The sequence below is a fragment of the Gopherus evgoodei genome, chromosome 8, assembly GCF_007399415.2.
Source record: "Gopherus evgoodei ecotype Sinaloan lineage chromosome 8, rGopEvg1_v1.p, whole genome shotgun sequence".
Taxonomy (NCBI): domain Eukaryota; kingdom Metazoa; phylum Chordata; order Testudines; family Testudinidae; genus Gopherus; species Gopherus evgoodei.
Genome location: NC_044329.1, coordinates 58,689,738 through 58,706,522, shown reverse-complemented (window position 1 = coordinate 58,706,522; position 16,785 = coordinate 58,689,738). Strand labels below are relative to the sequence as shown.

Genomic DNA, 16,785 nt, shown 5'->3' with positions numbered 1-16,785 from the left:
GGGAGGGCGGGGCTGCGCACTCCAGTGAATCAAAGCAAGTTCGATATAACACAGTTTCATCTATAAAGTGGTAAGATTTTTTGGCTCCTGAGGACAGCATTATATTGAGGTAGAGGTGTACATCCAACCAAAATTGGCAACCCCAGTGCCAGATGTCCACAAAACAGAGCTGATCCAGGATTCCCTTCAATGACCAATTCAAGACAATACCCAAGATTAAGGTTTTAGAAGTGTGATACTCTCCTGCCAGTCACGTACCTTTAGTTTAACATTCAGCAATACCCTGATTCCAGAGATCAACTTATATGCACATTGTATTAAGTGTTTACTTCACAAGGATGCTTGTTAAATCAAGACATGAGAATACTGCTGGAAGAAAATATTTCACTTAAACAGAAATACATACATAAAAATCCTGACTTGCAGCATCTTGTCCACGTTCTCGGTGCAGCCCCAGGAAATTTATTTCTTCAGCTTCAATGGCATATTTCCTGTACTAAGCACAGTGCCATCTTGTTCACGCTGAAGAGTTCCTTCTGTTCTGGAGATGCAAGTAAATACCTATTTCCCAAAATTCTGTGAGAGAGCAAAGGCTACAGGTGGGGGGTTGTTGCCATGTGAAGGCCTAAAGAGAGCAGAATCCCTGGAAAAAATGGGTCATGGCTTAGGCTCAGGAGATAGAGAGAAAAACTTCAATGGTTAAATAAAAATAAAACCCTTTAATCAGCACTATAAAAAGAGTCCTGTGGGCAAAGCAGCCCTGCCCTCCATGAGACGTTCTCAGAAGGAAAGTGCAGCTTCCTCAGACCTCCCTTGGAGAGGGTTATCTGTTTGATAAGAAACCATCCCCAGCTGCATGTCTGCCTCATTGATTCAGTGACTCAACAGCTGGAGACCTTCTCTTGCCTAGGAAGAGAAAATTAACCTTTTCACTTCTCAGCACATTATCAAATATCCCCCTTCTAGATCCTTTGAAGATTGAGCTTTGCCTTTGCCAAAAACTCTTTTCCACCTCCACCCCCACTCCCCCTTTGTGTCTGAATCTAGTACAGTAATGGTGAAATTCTCACCAGAACCAAAGGGGGCTCTGAAATGGACAAACCCATCCCACCATTCCCTTCTGTTCTCTGGCAGTGTCCACTAGTGGCCCTCTGCTAACACTATTATACAGAGAACTCAGCACAGTTCTGCCAGGGGTTAGGTAGTGAACACACACTCCAATGGTGCCAGACTGTCTTTTCAGTGTCTCTTAATGCTCTTCAGAAGTTTGGTATTTTATTTACCTAAGGATCCAGAGTATAGAAATAAATGCCCTTATAAAAATGCTAATGAATTTTAGTGACCAGCCCAAATGCTTAGCACAGTGATACTGTTTTCTATTAATAGGTTATGAAATTCCTCCTTCACTCCACACATTGTGCAAACCTGCAGGATGCCTGCGGGGTTATGGCCAGGATTTGGTCCTTAATGCAGATAAATTATGACAATATATGTGAGCATTTACCATGACTCTGTGGGTGGAAAAGAAAATTCAAATGGTGCAGATTCAAACACAAAGCCCTTTAATTCAGGCTCTGTACAGAGAACCAGAATTTCACCCTAAGCTTCCAGGCACCTTAATAAGGTACCTTATTAACAATACACTTTGGTCTAGAATCACTTTCTTGGTGCTTCTTGCATCATATGCCTTAAAAATAATCAGCAGCACATATGGTGTGTAAAGTTAAATTCCCCCTTCCCCAAAATGTATTTGATCATGTAAAAGTATCTTTGAGGTACAACTTGAGCAGAGATAAATTTTAAATCTACAGTAATCTGCTTATATTATTGTAGACCTTTAGCAGAGGAGGACTGGCACTATATGTTTAGATTTCTAGCAAAATATGATATGTCTTTGTCAAAGGAAACAAAATAGACCTGATTAAAAATAAAAAATTTACATGAAGAGTTTAACACTTCTGCTTTTGGTACCTGCAAGTTCTCTCTCTTACAAAAAACAATAAATAAATTAAATACTATTTTTCACCAATGGCAAAACAGAACAGGAATTTAGTTAAGCTCTCCCTCCTAGGCATTTTCAATTTAAAGGAGGTCCAGTTGTTCACTGCCCACTTTCCAGCATATTACTTCCAGCCAGCTGTATGCACTCTCTCCACTTGTTCTGCTGAACTTCTCTCAGTACCTCACTGATCAAATCTTCAAGAAACATTCCAATGGAGTCCTCCTGCTTTGCCAAACAAAGCAGACAGCTTTCAGTGGTCCAGGTGTAGAGAGAAGGATGTCAAAACAGAGCCTTAAATGTTCAGAAGCCATCTTAATTTCACAGAACTCTGTCTGACACTGGAGATTAGAAAAAAAAGAGACTTTTGCTATTTTTTTTGTTGTTTCAGGAAACAGAATTTCTTTCCTTTTATCACAACTGCAGAATTCTGCTTTTTCATGTAAAAAGAGTACGACAGCTAGTTAAATGATCAGGCAATAGCCAAAGAGAGAGCACAGAAAACTGTCAATGTAAAATTCTCTTTTTTGCATGGTGGCTGTCAATGATAACAAATATTGTGATGGTCCACAATTTGCTGACTAGATGTTGACAACAGGAATAATAAAATTCTCATTTCTATTCACACTTACTGTACAATAAAATTGGTAAAGTAATTATGAATCTTGTTGACAATCCCTCCACACCCATTGGCAGTCTGCTGCAATCTTGAATTCCACAAAGAGCAAACGGCAGCTATTAATTTCCCTCCAAATTCTCCTCCCAACACTTTCATCCCCTCACCATTGCAACTACCAATACAACCGCCCACCCAAGCATTTGCTGCTTTTGTCACTTGAAGGCAGCAATACACAAGTCAGGTTATAATTTACACAAAGGCTTAAAACACTAGCTGCTTAACAGTACAGTCACATTAAACACATGAGAAGGGTCAGGTATGTTTTTTCTTCCTTCATAAGACTTAGAACAGTATACAATAGCAACCAACTTTGTTTTTAGCATTATAAACAACTATACATTTTTATTTACATTTAGTATTAACACGCTGAAAGTAACTCCATACTGACGGAGGCTGATGTATTTAAGGACTGCTGTACATGTGTTTTTCAACACAGAACTTGCATGGCAAGAAACATTTATCACATGGAAACTATTAATTATATTTGAAAAGAAAGGGCTCAATCCTGCAACCCTTCATAATCCTCTTGAAGCCAGTGAGGTTTAATTTTGTAAGGATTGCTCCCATTAGTAGGGCTTGCAAAATCAGGCCCTAAGTTGTTTAAGGAATTAAAATGAGTGTTCCTGATGCTCCTTCTGGTAATGGCTACCTTACTGAGAGATGACACTACTCATGAAACAAGTTCAGTACTACAGGGGCACAGTCACAGTGTAGGAGAACACAAACCTGTTTCTCTCGTGCTTCAACTCCAGGAGAAACCAGGACAATCCTGATAAAAATGATGTGACACTTGGACCACAGATGAGAAAATGTTGCTTCTGGTCAGCTTAGGATATGCTATGCCACCAAATAAACAAGACTGAATTGTTAAAATCAGTTGATAAAACTGAATGAAGATCTGGGAAACTGGAATTCTCCTGCAATTTTCAGCCACAAGCAGGATAAAAATCCATGCAATCTGGTAGAATCCCTGTATGTTACGACAGTTGTTCCTGGAATCTTACCCTGAAAAATATTAGCTGCTTATTGGTAACTTTGTGCCCTAATCTGTGATGTATTGAGCACTTAACTTTCAGTACTGTTGATGGCAGGTTGAGATGCCCACATCAGATGGCAGGATTTAGGACTCTTTGATATAGCAGTCTTGCTAAAGCCTCCTGACATATTACTCTTGCTATAGAACCAGTCCTGCGTGAAGATGAAATGTAACAAGTATTTATATACTATCTTGACTATTCAAGAGTGCACATGTCGTGGAATATGTGATTCTAACTCATTGCTTTTTATCTCTGTCCTCTGGTCAGAAAAAGGAAAAAGTCTGGCAGGAAAAATGAGGAAGTGGGGGGGAGGGAGAGAGAGAGACAGAGAGAGAGAGAGAGAGTAGGGAAAGGTTTGAGGGTCATGTTGTACACCATTCAAGCAACAGTATAGCATCAATTGCTCCACTATGACAATTTCAAAACAGTACAAAGCCTTTTCATACTTATTGTTAATTCTACCCATAACATCACTGCATTCTGTTGCTGGAGACCTCTTTAATCATTGGCCCTCCACAACTCCCAATACTCAGGATTCATAACTTTAGACAAGATTTCCAAATGGGACTAGTTGAAAATAATGGCCCTTTAAGATGCCTCAAACTGAGCACCAAAAAAATGGAAGCACCTAAAATCAGGAGTCATTGGAAAATCTTGTCTTGAATGCATCTCAAAATCCCCAGTATGTTCCACATATACAATCCAACAAAACAGCACTGAAACAAACTTAATACAGAAACCTCTGTGTCCTGGTATCACATTGACAAAAACAGAATCTCTTCTTGGTGTGGTCATCTTTTGGGGTTATACACTGTCATATAAAGATAAAGACAGGCACAGTTACCTAACTACTTTAAAAGAATAAATACAAAAAGTCTCTCTCTTCCCCGCCCCTTTAGGATTATTTTTACTCATGACAATATTTGTTAAAAATATTACATCTGCCCGAAAGAAGATAATATCCTCCTTTGCATAATACGGAATAAATAAAACTCTACAGAACACACAACAGACATTCCAAATTGGCATAGGTGCTTTAAAGTGTTAGCATCTTGGAGTTGTAGCTGTAGAGGGCTGCCTTTGCCTTCCCAAGTCCCCCAGACTCATAAAGGGGTGCAACTGTATGAATGGTAAAAGACAAGAATACATAAAAACAGTAAATGTTTATTTTCTTAGAAAAAAGGGATTCAAATGATTGTGATCACACTTCCATTCGCATTCAGAAAAGCCAATACGGTAAGCTTAGTCCTTGATTAAGATACCTAGTAAGTGAAACTTTTTCCCTTTAAAATACAAATTCCTGTTCCTGCATCACTTCCAGTATGTGTGTGATAACATGCTTTTAATGGACAATAATTTCTCAACGTCTTGCCAGTAGAGAAAAAAGGCCTGTTATGGCAAACACATCCCATCTCCAAAGGCTGAAATCACCAGTAATACTAAGCACTCCAGCCCATCTGTGGACTGACAAACAGCTCGAGGATTTCTTAGAAGCTTGACTGTTCAGTTATGGAAGTTTTGTATAACACTACCTCATCCGATAGAAAATAGGCCAGCAACCTTAGTAAAATCAACAGTGTCTTTCAGATTAAATTTAAAGATTTCCTGCATACCTGGACACAGAAAAGTGAAAAGTTGCAACAAGTTTTAACTAGTAGCAACACACACAGTTCCATATGAGTTCTTAGCAATATTCCTTGTCTGTTTTTTTTTTTTTAAGAAACGCTGTAACTGAATGGAGCATACAATGTGGAAATTATCTTCTTTTGCTATGTAGTGCTGCTCACTCTAGAAGACTTCCAAAAGATTTTGACCGGGTTGTAATCTATTTACACAGTAGTATTCCTGTTTTGATTGGCAGAATTGGCACTATGTGATATCCTCCTCTTCTGAACAATAATCACGACCCTTTAAAAAGAAACACACACAAATGAACAATTCAAGAGAGAATGAAAAGCAAATAAGTAATTGGAAACATTGGGTAGGATGACAGGTTTACAGGATAGTACACACATCTTTCATCCACATATCCCAGTGGATTCTATACATTGATTTACAAAGATACTTTACATGTAGATACATCTAAATAGACGCAGAAATGTAGATCCACCACTAGAATGCAGCAACCTATGGAGTGCAAGGCAGCAGCCATTATAATAGTATTAGGAAAATAAGACAGCCATTTTGGGAATAGAAAAATAAAAGGAATACTTTCTCCATTAAAAGCAACAAGGGATTCTTATATAAGCAAAATACATCCATATTGAAATTAAACCAGGACAACAAGGCTAATACCCTAAAGCTTGTGAAAAAGTTTCAGGGAATCCTTACTGACCAGGTGAGTTATGTTTTATGTCTCATCTCAAATATGAAACTTCCAGTAGTACAGTTCTCCTGCTCATCAAGCTTTTCTACATCACCAATACTTGAGGAGATTCCACTTAGTATTATTATTAAACTCTTCAATGTAACTAAAGGCCTGCTGAACAACACACTTTCCAAACTGCACTGCATAGCAGAGACTGCCATTCTATTTTGCCCATATAAATGCCAAAAGATTTATACATGCTATAAAACATTTCTAATGCCATAAAACTACTCTACATCAAGGGCCAGATGGTGCCAGGCCCTGCATGTATGCATCGAGGATGCAAAGAACCTCACTCAATCTGGTGCCACTATGAAGGCGTTAGACACAACGTATTCCCGAGTGCAAGATCTATGCAATGCCAGTACCCTCAGCTCCACTAGCCTCTCCAAAGGGGCTGGATAGGAAGGGACAAGGCCTCCTGTTCAAGGCACAGTGAATACCAAAGCTCGTGCTAGGACCTTGGTCCTCCATGCTACAAACGCAAACCCCAAATGCCCACAGACAAGATTAATCCTTGAAACCTAGTCCAAGTATTAAAAGCCTATCTGCACTACATTTCCTGCTGTTCCTATGTGCAGGCTACTCAGCAAACACATGCACAAACACACAGGTAAAAATTATTGGTTGAAGCATGTCAAAGAACTAGTTACTAGGGGCAAGGAACAGGAGGAAAAACAGAGGAAGCTCATGCCTCTGGAGAAGTCTGGGGTAGAGAGGGCCCCGGCCGGAATACAAGCCTGATAGTATTCTGAAAGCACAGAGGGACAATTCAGTCCTCCTGCAAATGGGTGAAAAGCCACAAGCTTGAATAGAGTTGTGCCCATACCCCACAACTGAAATTGGACCAGTCTTGCCAGGTCTTTATGCTCAGGAAGAGATTTTTAAGAGAAAATTGTTTAAAAATTGCAAAGAATAAAGGCATATCTGGGCAATAATTCCGGTGTGTGTGTGTGTGTGTGTGTGTTCAAAGCCATCTTGTTTCATTTTCTGCAGCTGCTTAAAAGTTATTTGATGCACATGACACAGGCACTGTACCTTGGCTAGGAATAGAAGCTATAAAGTGGCTCTGGGTTTGTTGCTCAAACCCATTGAGCTGCCATAGGATAACCATGTCCACTTTGGTTTGGTGGTGGTTCCTTGCATCAGCCCTCCCAGTCTAAACCCTAGGGCCAGCAGTGCTTTGTCGTCAATGGCTGAAGATGGAAATTTGTGGGTTTTGTTAGTAGATTAAAAAAAGATTAGCACTCAACAACCATATATTTAGTCCCACCTTTGTGGTCATCAGAAAAGCTAAAAAAATCACTTGGTTTTAATACATGTGATTTTTGGGGGGAGAATGGGGAGGGGACAGACAGGGCAACATTTTACAGAAAGGCCAAAACCACTTGGTTTCCTTTATTTCAGAGACCGACACAATTCCTAAACTCTTAACAAAACTATTTGATTAAGCACTGATGAAGTACTTATCAACATGGGCCAACATACTGTATAGCTGTGAAATTCACCCTTAAAGAACAATAACTGAGGCCCAAGATACTTCCTGGTGATAAGTGGAAACACTAGCTGGTCATTTATTCCATGGGAAATGCTCTGCCCCGAGCATCATTATTACTGTAGAGGCTGTTTAATGTTAACTAGCATCTCCCCTCTTCCTCCTTCCATTTTTCTTTTTTTCCACTGTATTTTTGAAAGTGAAGCAGAAAGATGGAAGGAAAATGTTTTTGAAAACATACATAGAATAAATCTTAGCAGCCTTATGGACATACACCCTCCTTGCCCCAGCCTTGAATTTAAATTGAAGTTGGGGTATTGTCATCAGCCATTTTGTTTATTTATCTGCTTCACTGCATAAAGGATTGCTCACTTCTGTGCCTAAAAGATGGGGCAGTTCCATGTTTGCTTGCCTTGTGATGACCATTTTAAAGTAATTATTGTCGGGTGTGGCAGTCGGCTCAGATGCCTGATCTACTTTTTAAGCATTCTGTCAGCTCTCTGGTTCCAATTAGCTTGCGTAGGCAGCAACAGCACTTGAAAGAGAAAGAGTGAAAGCGCTAGGTGAAATACCAGGGATACTGCCCACATTTTCCTGAAGCATGACATGTAGATCTTTTACACACAATCCTTAAAGCAACTAGCAGGAGGAGAGACTTCAGCTGAACATACTAATTGAATTACGAAGTGAAAACAGGGCCTTATTTGAATTAATACAAACAGCCATCTCAGCACTGCACCACATCCTCACATCAGTGCTTACGCATTAAAAAGCTTCAAGTTGCAATATGGATTCATTTCTCACTTTAACTTCAAATGGAGCAGTGAGGAGGAATGGCATTGAACAGATCCACCAGCTCTCAAGAAGAAGAGGGAGCAGTCTAGCTTGAAGACAAACAGCAGTTTTACTTACTTAAGTTTGTAATAGGCTCCCGCCCCCTCCCCATATCTTTATGGTAGGATGAAACTGAATACTTTGTAATAAAGGTGTCCACTAAAGACAAACCAGTTCGTAGTTTTCACACAAGTTAGAAGGAACAGTCAAAGACTAGGTTTTTAATCCAATATTAGACTGAAAACTGCCTGATCTGTACCAATATTTTACCTCAAGTCCACAAACTTGAGTTAACACCACACCTTTTTTCCCTAATGAAGAAACAGCCTAAGACTAAGGCCAGGTCTCTGTTACAGAATATTGTTGGTTGGGGTGTGAAGAGTTGCAATCCTTGACTGATGAGGCTGGGATGGCATCAGTGTAGATCAGGGGTCGGCAACCTTTCAGACATGGTGTGCCGAGTCTTCACTTATTCACTCTAATTTAAGATTTTGTGTGCCAGTAATACATTTTAATGTTTTTAGAAGGTCTCTTTTTAGGTCTATAATATATAACTAAACTATTGTTGTATGTACAGTAAATAAGGTTTTTAAAATGTTTAAGAAGCTTCATTTAAAATTAAATTAAAATGCAGAGCCCCCCTGTTGGTGTCACTAAGCATAACCCTAAGTAACTCGGGAGGGTGGAAGGCCACAAAGGTATGGAGCCTTCCTGGTTTTAGGCCTCAGCAGACAAGAGTCCCTCCATGTCTGAACTTTAATCGACCTAAAAGGCCAGGTGTAACAGCTGTTATCAGTTGCAACAGTTCTAACTGGTCTAAAACAGAAATAATGAGGCCTGTGAACCTTTAGCAGAAGGACAAGATAACTTGCAGAAGGAAAACTTACTAACGAGCTGCCGCAGCCAAGATTACTTAATGCACCTGCGCTTACGTAACTGCTACAGGGGGAGGAAGGAGGAGGAGGAGGGGGGAGGAAGAAAGAAGAAAGAGAAAAAAAACTTATAAAAAGGGAAAAGCCGCTTGTGTAAGGGTGCTGGATGTGAGGCATGCTAAGTCTCCCAGCACCGCTTTGAGATCTCAAATAAACTTTGCTTGCTTCTCCACCCTGGTGTGTGTTCATTGGCGCCAAGCACGCCGGGCACGAACCACTGTTGCTTGCCTCGGGCACCCTCTGTGCCTGCAACACCCCCAGCCTGGTGGCCAGGACCCAAGCAGTGTGATTATCACTGAAAATCAGCTCGCGTGCCGCATTCGGCATGTGTGCCACAGGTTGCCTACCCACAGTGTAGATGTTGCATTTTTATTGGTAGCCTGTTTTACTTGAGGGGTCTGGAATAAGCCAAACCAGCAAAAGCATGGTTTTGCCAACATAAGATATATCCACATGAGCAGTGCTTTGCTGATATAGTATACCGGTATAGCTATATCATTATAGTGACTGCTCCAAGGGTAGACATGGCCTAAGGCAATTCATATGTGACTCGCTGCTTGTACAAACCACACAGGGCTCAGCCCTGCAAGCAAAACACTTACGCACATGCTTAACTTTAAGCAAGTGAGTGGTCCCATTTAAGTCAATGGTATTACTCATGATAAAATTTAGCATGTGCTTAAGTACATTTGTGAGTGTGTAAACAGTCCTAATGGGCCAAGAAAGTACCCACTGTGCTCAGTGCTTTGGAAAGATCAAGTTCACAATCAGATAGTTACTTGTTACATTTAAAATGAAAAACTACAGACATACGGGGGGGGAGGTGACTCCTCCTTGAGGCTGGTGTGTGTGACAGCCACACTTCATTCAGGACAAATGCAAGAAGCAGTTATGCTGCCTTTGGAGTAAGATAGATGAAACATTAAGAGCCACCAGGCAAAGTGCCAGGCCACATGCGAGGCTGGTCAGGAGTTGAGCTATACAAACAGTGGGATTTCACTAGTGTCTGAATGCAAATGCAGAGAGTTAGGTACTGTTTGATGAAAGTGTGTGAGATTGTGAGAGAAGCTGACAGAAAGATCACAGAAGCAGCCAGAGATGATAACAGAAAGCCAAGAGCAGCCAGAGAAGCACCTGCAGTGTGACCCTGGGAGAAAACTAAGGATATTTGTACACAGCAAAGGACGGTGTGATTATAGCACAGGTGGGCTTGCTGCCTGACTATATACCCAGGGTCTCCAGCAAGCTCGTACTCAGGTAACTAGCCTGCACTGCCTCCCACTCTACAATCACACCTTCATTCGCTGTGTAGAAATAGACTGAGAGACAGTTTTTTCTGGTCAGAGTGTTGGCTAGAAAAAGACTTGGAATAGTTTGACACAATATCTCGGTTCCTACTGTACTCAGGGAAACAGAACTTTGTGTACATTATTTGTAAATAAACAGATGGCATCAAACTGTCTTTCTAAAGGGAACAACCCACAAAACCCTGAACATTGGCTAACTGCTTGGGTCAAAAGGAGTAACATTCTTACAAATATGATAGCCAGTTCAATATAATAAGCACAAGTTTTAAAATGCTCCCACACTGGCCATCACATACAGCCCCCAGCTAAAACCCCTCCAACGCATCATCAAGGATCTACAACCCATCCTGGACAACGATCCCACACTTTCACAGGCCTTGGGTGGCAGGCCAGTCCTTGCCCACAGACAACCTGCCAACCTGAAACATATTCTCACCAGTAACTGCACACCGCACCATAATAACTCTAACTCAGTAATCAATCCATGCAACAAACCTCGATGCCAACTCTGCCCACATATCTACACCAGCGACACCATCACAGGACCTAACCAGATCAGTCACACCATCACTGGTTCATTCACCTGCACATCCACCAATGTAATATACGCCATCATATGCCAGCAATGCCCCTCTGCTATGTACATCGGCCAAACTGGACAGTCTCTACGGAAAAGGATAAATGGACACAAATCAGACATTAGGAATGGCAATATACAAAAACCTGTAGGAGAGCACTTCAACCTCCCTGGCCACACTATAGCAGACCTTAAGGTGGCCATCCTGCAGCAAAAAAACTTCAGGACCAGACTTCAAAGAGAAACTGCTGAGCTTCAGTTCATCTGCAAATTTGACACCATCAGCTCATGATTGAACAAAGATTGTGAATGGCTTGCCAGCTACAGAACCAGTTTCTCCTCTCTTGGTTTTCACACCTCAACTGCTAGAACAGGGCCTCATCCTCCCTGATTGAAATGACCTCGTTATCTCTAGCTTGCTTGCTAGCATATATGTACCTGCCCCTGGATATTTCCACCACATGCATCTGAAGAAGTGGGTATTCACCCACGAAAGCTCATGTTCCAAAACGTCTGTTAGTCTATAAGGTGCCACAGGATTCTTTGCTGCTCCCACTAATCAAGTTATCAATATAACTAATCAGTTATCAAGATCAAGTAAAAATATAAAAGAAGGGAAAAAACAGTCCAGGTAATTTCCAGCACACACCACTTTTTTGGCCTCTCAGTTCTTATTTTTGTAGGATTACCTGTACCAAAAAAATACTTTAATACAAGTCTGTTAGTGTAAGGGGGGAAAAAAGATGGTATGCAGCTCTCTTCAACAGCTCACACACTGGGGATAATAAAAAGTTAGTAGGTGGGTTCCCCTTCCCCCATTTTTGTTGCATCTAGAAACTGCAAGTGTTCTGTATGTTTTATGATATCCTTTATAGACAAAAAAATCATTGTTTTTCTAGATGACAGACGGATAAATAAACTCTCATGGCAGGAATACTGAAGCCTTCCCAGTTAAATGGCATTTTGTGCAGCTGACAGAGTTCTACACAGAAAAAAAAAAAAAAGGTATCTAGGAGACACTGCTTCCACTATCACTCCAAAGTTTGGCACCAAAATCCTTTAGCTAGAAACCAAAGCAAATAAAGGAGAAGGAGGAAGAGGACTGCTGGCCTGATGGGGTAAAATGAATTGCACCAAACAGTCCTTTCTTCTGCTATTGCTAAAAGGGCTGACGCTACACAGTGGCCTCTTTCAGAATAGATCCCAAAGCTGGGAAACATTAAAGTGGTTCTTACGGTGGGAACTCTTTTCATCAATCTGTTTTTGTTTACAGTGTTCACAGAAGGGGTGGAAAGAAATTGCTAAGAGGAGGCACAAAATAACTGTACACTGAGTTAATTTTTTATTTCTTTTTCTGTAAGGTAAACCAAAGGATGCATTAAGAACAATACACTTTACTAATGAGTTTTAGTCTAAAACTCCTGTATTTGCATATGTTTCAGTTAGCAAATTACTTATTTCTAATTGCATGCTTCACACTGTACAAGAGTCTGCTTTGTGTTGCTGATTGCGTCTCATGCCCACAGTTTTACTAATGAGATCTACTGAGTCATTATCACAGGATGACAGTTTGGTGGCCTATGCCAATGGAAGTTGATGGTCTTAAATCCAATTCCCAATGCACAGGTATAAACATAAAGGAACACCATTGTGAACAGTTCTGCTGTGAGCAGTTTTCAGCAGAAAAGACAAAGATTGAATTCGTAGAGAGACCTAGCTTCTTTCGAATCCCAGAGGTGATGCCTCTAGATCAGGGTGAGGCACATTGTTGTAGCACTGCGCAGAAGTCTGCTTGTAAGTGTGTTTTGTGGAGAGAGGTCTTCAATGTCTAGGGCTGTCAATCTGGCATTTCTCAAGAGCAACAAAGTCACTTATAAAATACTTATTTAAGAGGAAAGGGAACAAAAGGTTCACATGCATAAATAAATGTGTGTGCTCAGAAGATATTAAGAGATTCAAGAACAGGATGTTAACTCCTTTTGGAGTCAGGGTTTGCCAAAGTCAAGTGGCAACAGAAAATGCATCATCATTTAATCAGTTATATACCAAAATGAGGGAACAAAAGCTTTAAAAATATTGTGCAACTTCAAAATTCTCTACTGCTTCTCTCTAGAACATTAGTTCTTCAGTGAAAAAGTCAGCTCTAGAAATTGTTTACACTCTTATGTTTTCTGAACGAGAGTAGCTACACTGACATAAATCTCACACTGGTATAAGAAGTGATTTGCCCTAGTCTGCACTAGGGTTTTATATTGATGAAACTACAATTGATGAAAAAAATCCCCAGCACAGATCAGACATTAATTGTTAGGTATGTAATTATATCTCATAGCATTGATGTTTTTGCTCTAGGAGTGTATTAGATGTGCCTACAGACTGAGAAAGAAACAATAATTTATAAATAAAATATTGACTATAATGAAGATAATTTCATTTCTCATTTTAATATCATGCTTCATACTTGTGATGCTAAGGTAAAACAATCATTTTTCAGAATCTGGTTAAAATAGTAATGCTTGGAGGCCATTTGTCAGGATTATTCTTTTTCCAAACACTTTTATTAGGGCAATTTTCATATATTCCACTTCCCCACTTCAGATCCCTTTTTAAAATCATCATTATCATCTTCACATAATAATTGCACTGTGGTAGCACCTATGAACCCCAGATAAGGATCAGGGCCCCATTGTACTAGAAGCATATGCACATCCATAATCCCCCCCAAAAATTGCAAAATAAAGCCCCGAGCCTGCAAAGACTTGCATCACATGGTTAACTTTGTACTCTGACTAGTCCTCTTGGAGCTAACGGGATTAATCAGTAAAGGTAAACATGTGCCATAAAACCTTCGTAGGAACAGGGCCCAAGTAAATTTTGGGTTTCTCTTTCCTGTTGAGTTATTTGCTGGATTATGGGGGAAGCACAGATTGGAATATTTTTTTAAGCAGGACATGAAAATTCTTTTCTTCTTCATCACCAGCTCTGAGTGATCTTGATTATCATGTTGTGCTTCATAGCAATTCTTTGTTAATTCAGATATAATTTTGCTCCCTGCATTGCTCCATCACGTGCATTATTACATCTCTGATTCATCTCAGAACAGCATGAGCTGAGGTACCTGCTTCATTATTCTGAGCACCACTTGAAGATGCGGATCTTTGTATTCTGCACCTAAATTGTGTATCTGTACAGGGAGTCTCTACTTCCTACAAGAATACATCTCTATTTTCCTTGGAGGTTTTACAGTAGGTGCCATTTAAAAAATGGCCACTTAACATCCTCAACAATAACACAATGTTGCAGTCAATGCCCATTTCTGTGACAATGTTGAGATTATTTAAATTCCCTCTCTCCCCCTCACCTCCACTCCTCTTCAGGCATATGTTACAAATTGCTCTGGTTGATTCTGTGGCAAAATTAATAGCTTCAGAAACCATCTATCTATGATGACTCTGAGAATTGCTCTTCTTCGTTTTATTCTCTTCTGTTTTGTTGCTTTCCCTATCTAGAGTTTCTGAAGATAATATTTGTGCCTTGATTTCTGAGGTCAAGCTAATTACTTGTCCCTCTGACCCAATTCTCTCTAATTTACTCCAGGGGCTCTTTCTTCAGGCTTAACTGATGCTATTTATAAATTCTTCACTCTCCACTGGGAAGTTTTTATGTGATTTCAGTCATGCTTTGGTGAGCACTTTTAACAAGTACTGTCACTGGATTAAGCTATTGTTAACTATCTGCCTCTCATTCTCTCTCATTTCTTCCCTTTATTTTTGAACTCCTTGTATGCGTGTGTCATATTTTAAAGCCTGTGACTATGTTCACAGTAGTTCCATGCCAGTATGAAAATTTCATGAGACTGGGACTGTAGCTACTAGCAGCCAGGAGGAGTATTTCTGACCCAACCTCCTCTCAGGCCTTGCTTTGCTGCAGGGAGGGAGACACCCTCAGACTCCCTATTTCTCTTACTGTTCTTCCTCACTAGATACTTTATATATCTAATATTTGCATCAAGCAGGAACTGAAGCCACTATCTTGTGTACCTGCTCTACAGTGGTCCAACCAGCATACCACAGGGCTAAGCAAGTCCCATGGCACTATTGCTTTCTCTAGATTTCTATGCTAACAGCAGGGGAAACCATTGTCATGGAATCCCCAGAAAAGACGGTTACTCACCTTTGTAACTGTTGTTCTTCGAGATGTGTTGCTCACATCCATTCCAGTTAGGTGTGCGCGCCGCGCGTGCACGTTCGTCGGAAACTTTTTTACCCTAGCAACTCCAGTGGGCCGGCAGGTCGCCCCCTGGAGTGGCGCCGCCATGGCGCCCAATATATATCCCTGCCGGCCCGCCCGCTCCTCAGTTCCTTCTTGCCGGCTACTCCGACAGTGGGGAAGGAGGGCGGGTGTGGAATGGATGTGAGCAACACATCTCGAAGAACAACAGTTACAAAGATGAGTAACCGTCTTTTCTTCTTCGAGTGATTGCTCACATCCATTCCAGTTAGGTGACTCCCAAGCCATACCTAGGCGGTGGGGTCGGAGTGAGAAGTCGCGGCACGGAGCACTGCAGTTCCGAAGGCCGCATCCTCCCTCGACTGCTGGACCAGGGCGTAGTGGGAAGCAAAGGTGTGGACCGATGACCAGGTCGCTGCCCGACAGATTTCCTGGATGGGCACACGGGCGAGGAAAGCCAGCGACGACGCCTGCGCCCTGGTAGAATGCGCAGTCACACGGCCCGTAGGGACATGGGCCAAGTCATAACAGGTCCTGATACAGGACGTAACCCAAGAGGATACCCTCTGGGAGGAGATAGGAAGCCCTTTCATACGATCTGCTACCGCCACGAAAAGCTGGGGGGATTTTCGGAAGGGTTTGGTCCTCTCTATGTAGAACGCGAGGGCCCTACGGACATCCAGCGAGTGGAGCTGCTGCTCCCTGCCTGAGGAGTGAGGTTTTGGGAAAAAAAACGGAAGGAAAATCTCTTGGTTGACGTGGAAGGCTGAGACCACCTTGGGCAGAAAAGCAGGGTGTGGTCTCAGCTGCACCTTGTCTTTGTGGAAGACCGTATATGGGGGGTCTACCACAAGAGCTCGGAGTTCCGACACCCGTCTAGCTGAGGTGATAGCTACTAGAAAGGCAGTCTTCCAAGAGAGGTAGAGCAGGGAGCAAGTAGCTAACGGCTCAAAGGGGGGCCCCATGAGCCGGGACAACACCAGGTTAAGATCCCAGGTCGGAGCAGGGGGACGGACGTTAGGGAATAAACGTTCCAGCCCTTTAAGGAATCTCGACACCGTCGGGTGAGAAAAAACGGAGCGACCGTCCGCACCCGGGTGAAAGGTGGAGATAGCTGCTAGGTGGACTCGCAACGACGATAAGGCCAGACCTTGCCCTTTGAGGGACCAAACATAGTCTAAGATTTCGGTTACCGAAACTTCCATAGGGCGGAGATTTCTCTCTACGCACCAACAGGAGAAGCGTTTCCATTTCGCCGAATATGTGGCTCTTGTGGACGGTTTCCTGCTGCTCAAGAGCACCTCCCTCACAGGCGTGGAGCAGCGCA

The 16,785-nt window shown here is 41.6% G+C and overlaps 1 protein-coding gene across 1 annotated transcript in view; it reads right to left on the bottom strand.

Moving 5' to 3' along the window:
* Positions 1 to 4,859: 4,859 nt before the first annotated feature.
* C8H1orf21 (chromosome 8 C1orf21 homolog) overlaps positions 4,860 to 16,785 on the bottom strand; it is a 233,337-nt gene continuing 221,411 nt past the window's right edge. The window contains exon 6 of the mRNA XM_030572240.1: positions 4,860 to 5,623. Within this exon, the coding sequence (XP_030428100.1) occupies positions 5,585 to 5,623 (39 nt within the window). The 3' untranslated portion in view covers positions 4,860 to 5,584. The remainder of the gene's footprint in view (positions 5,624 to 16,785) is intronic.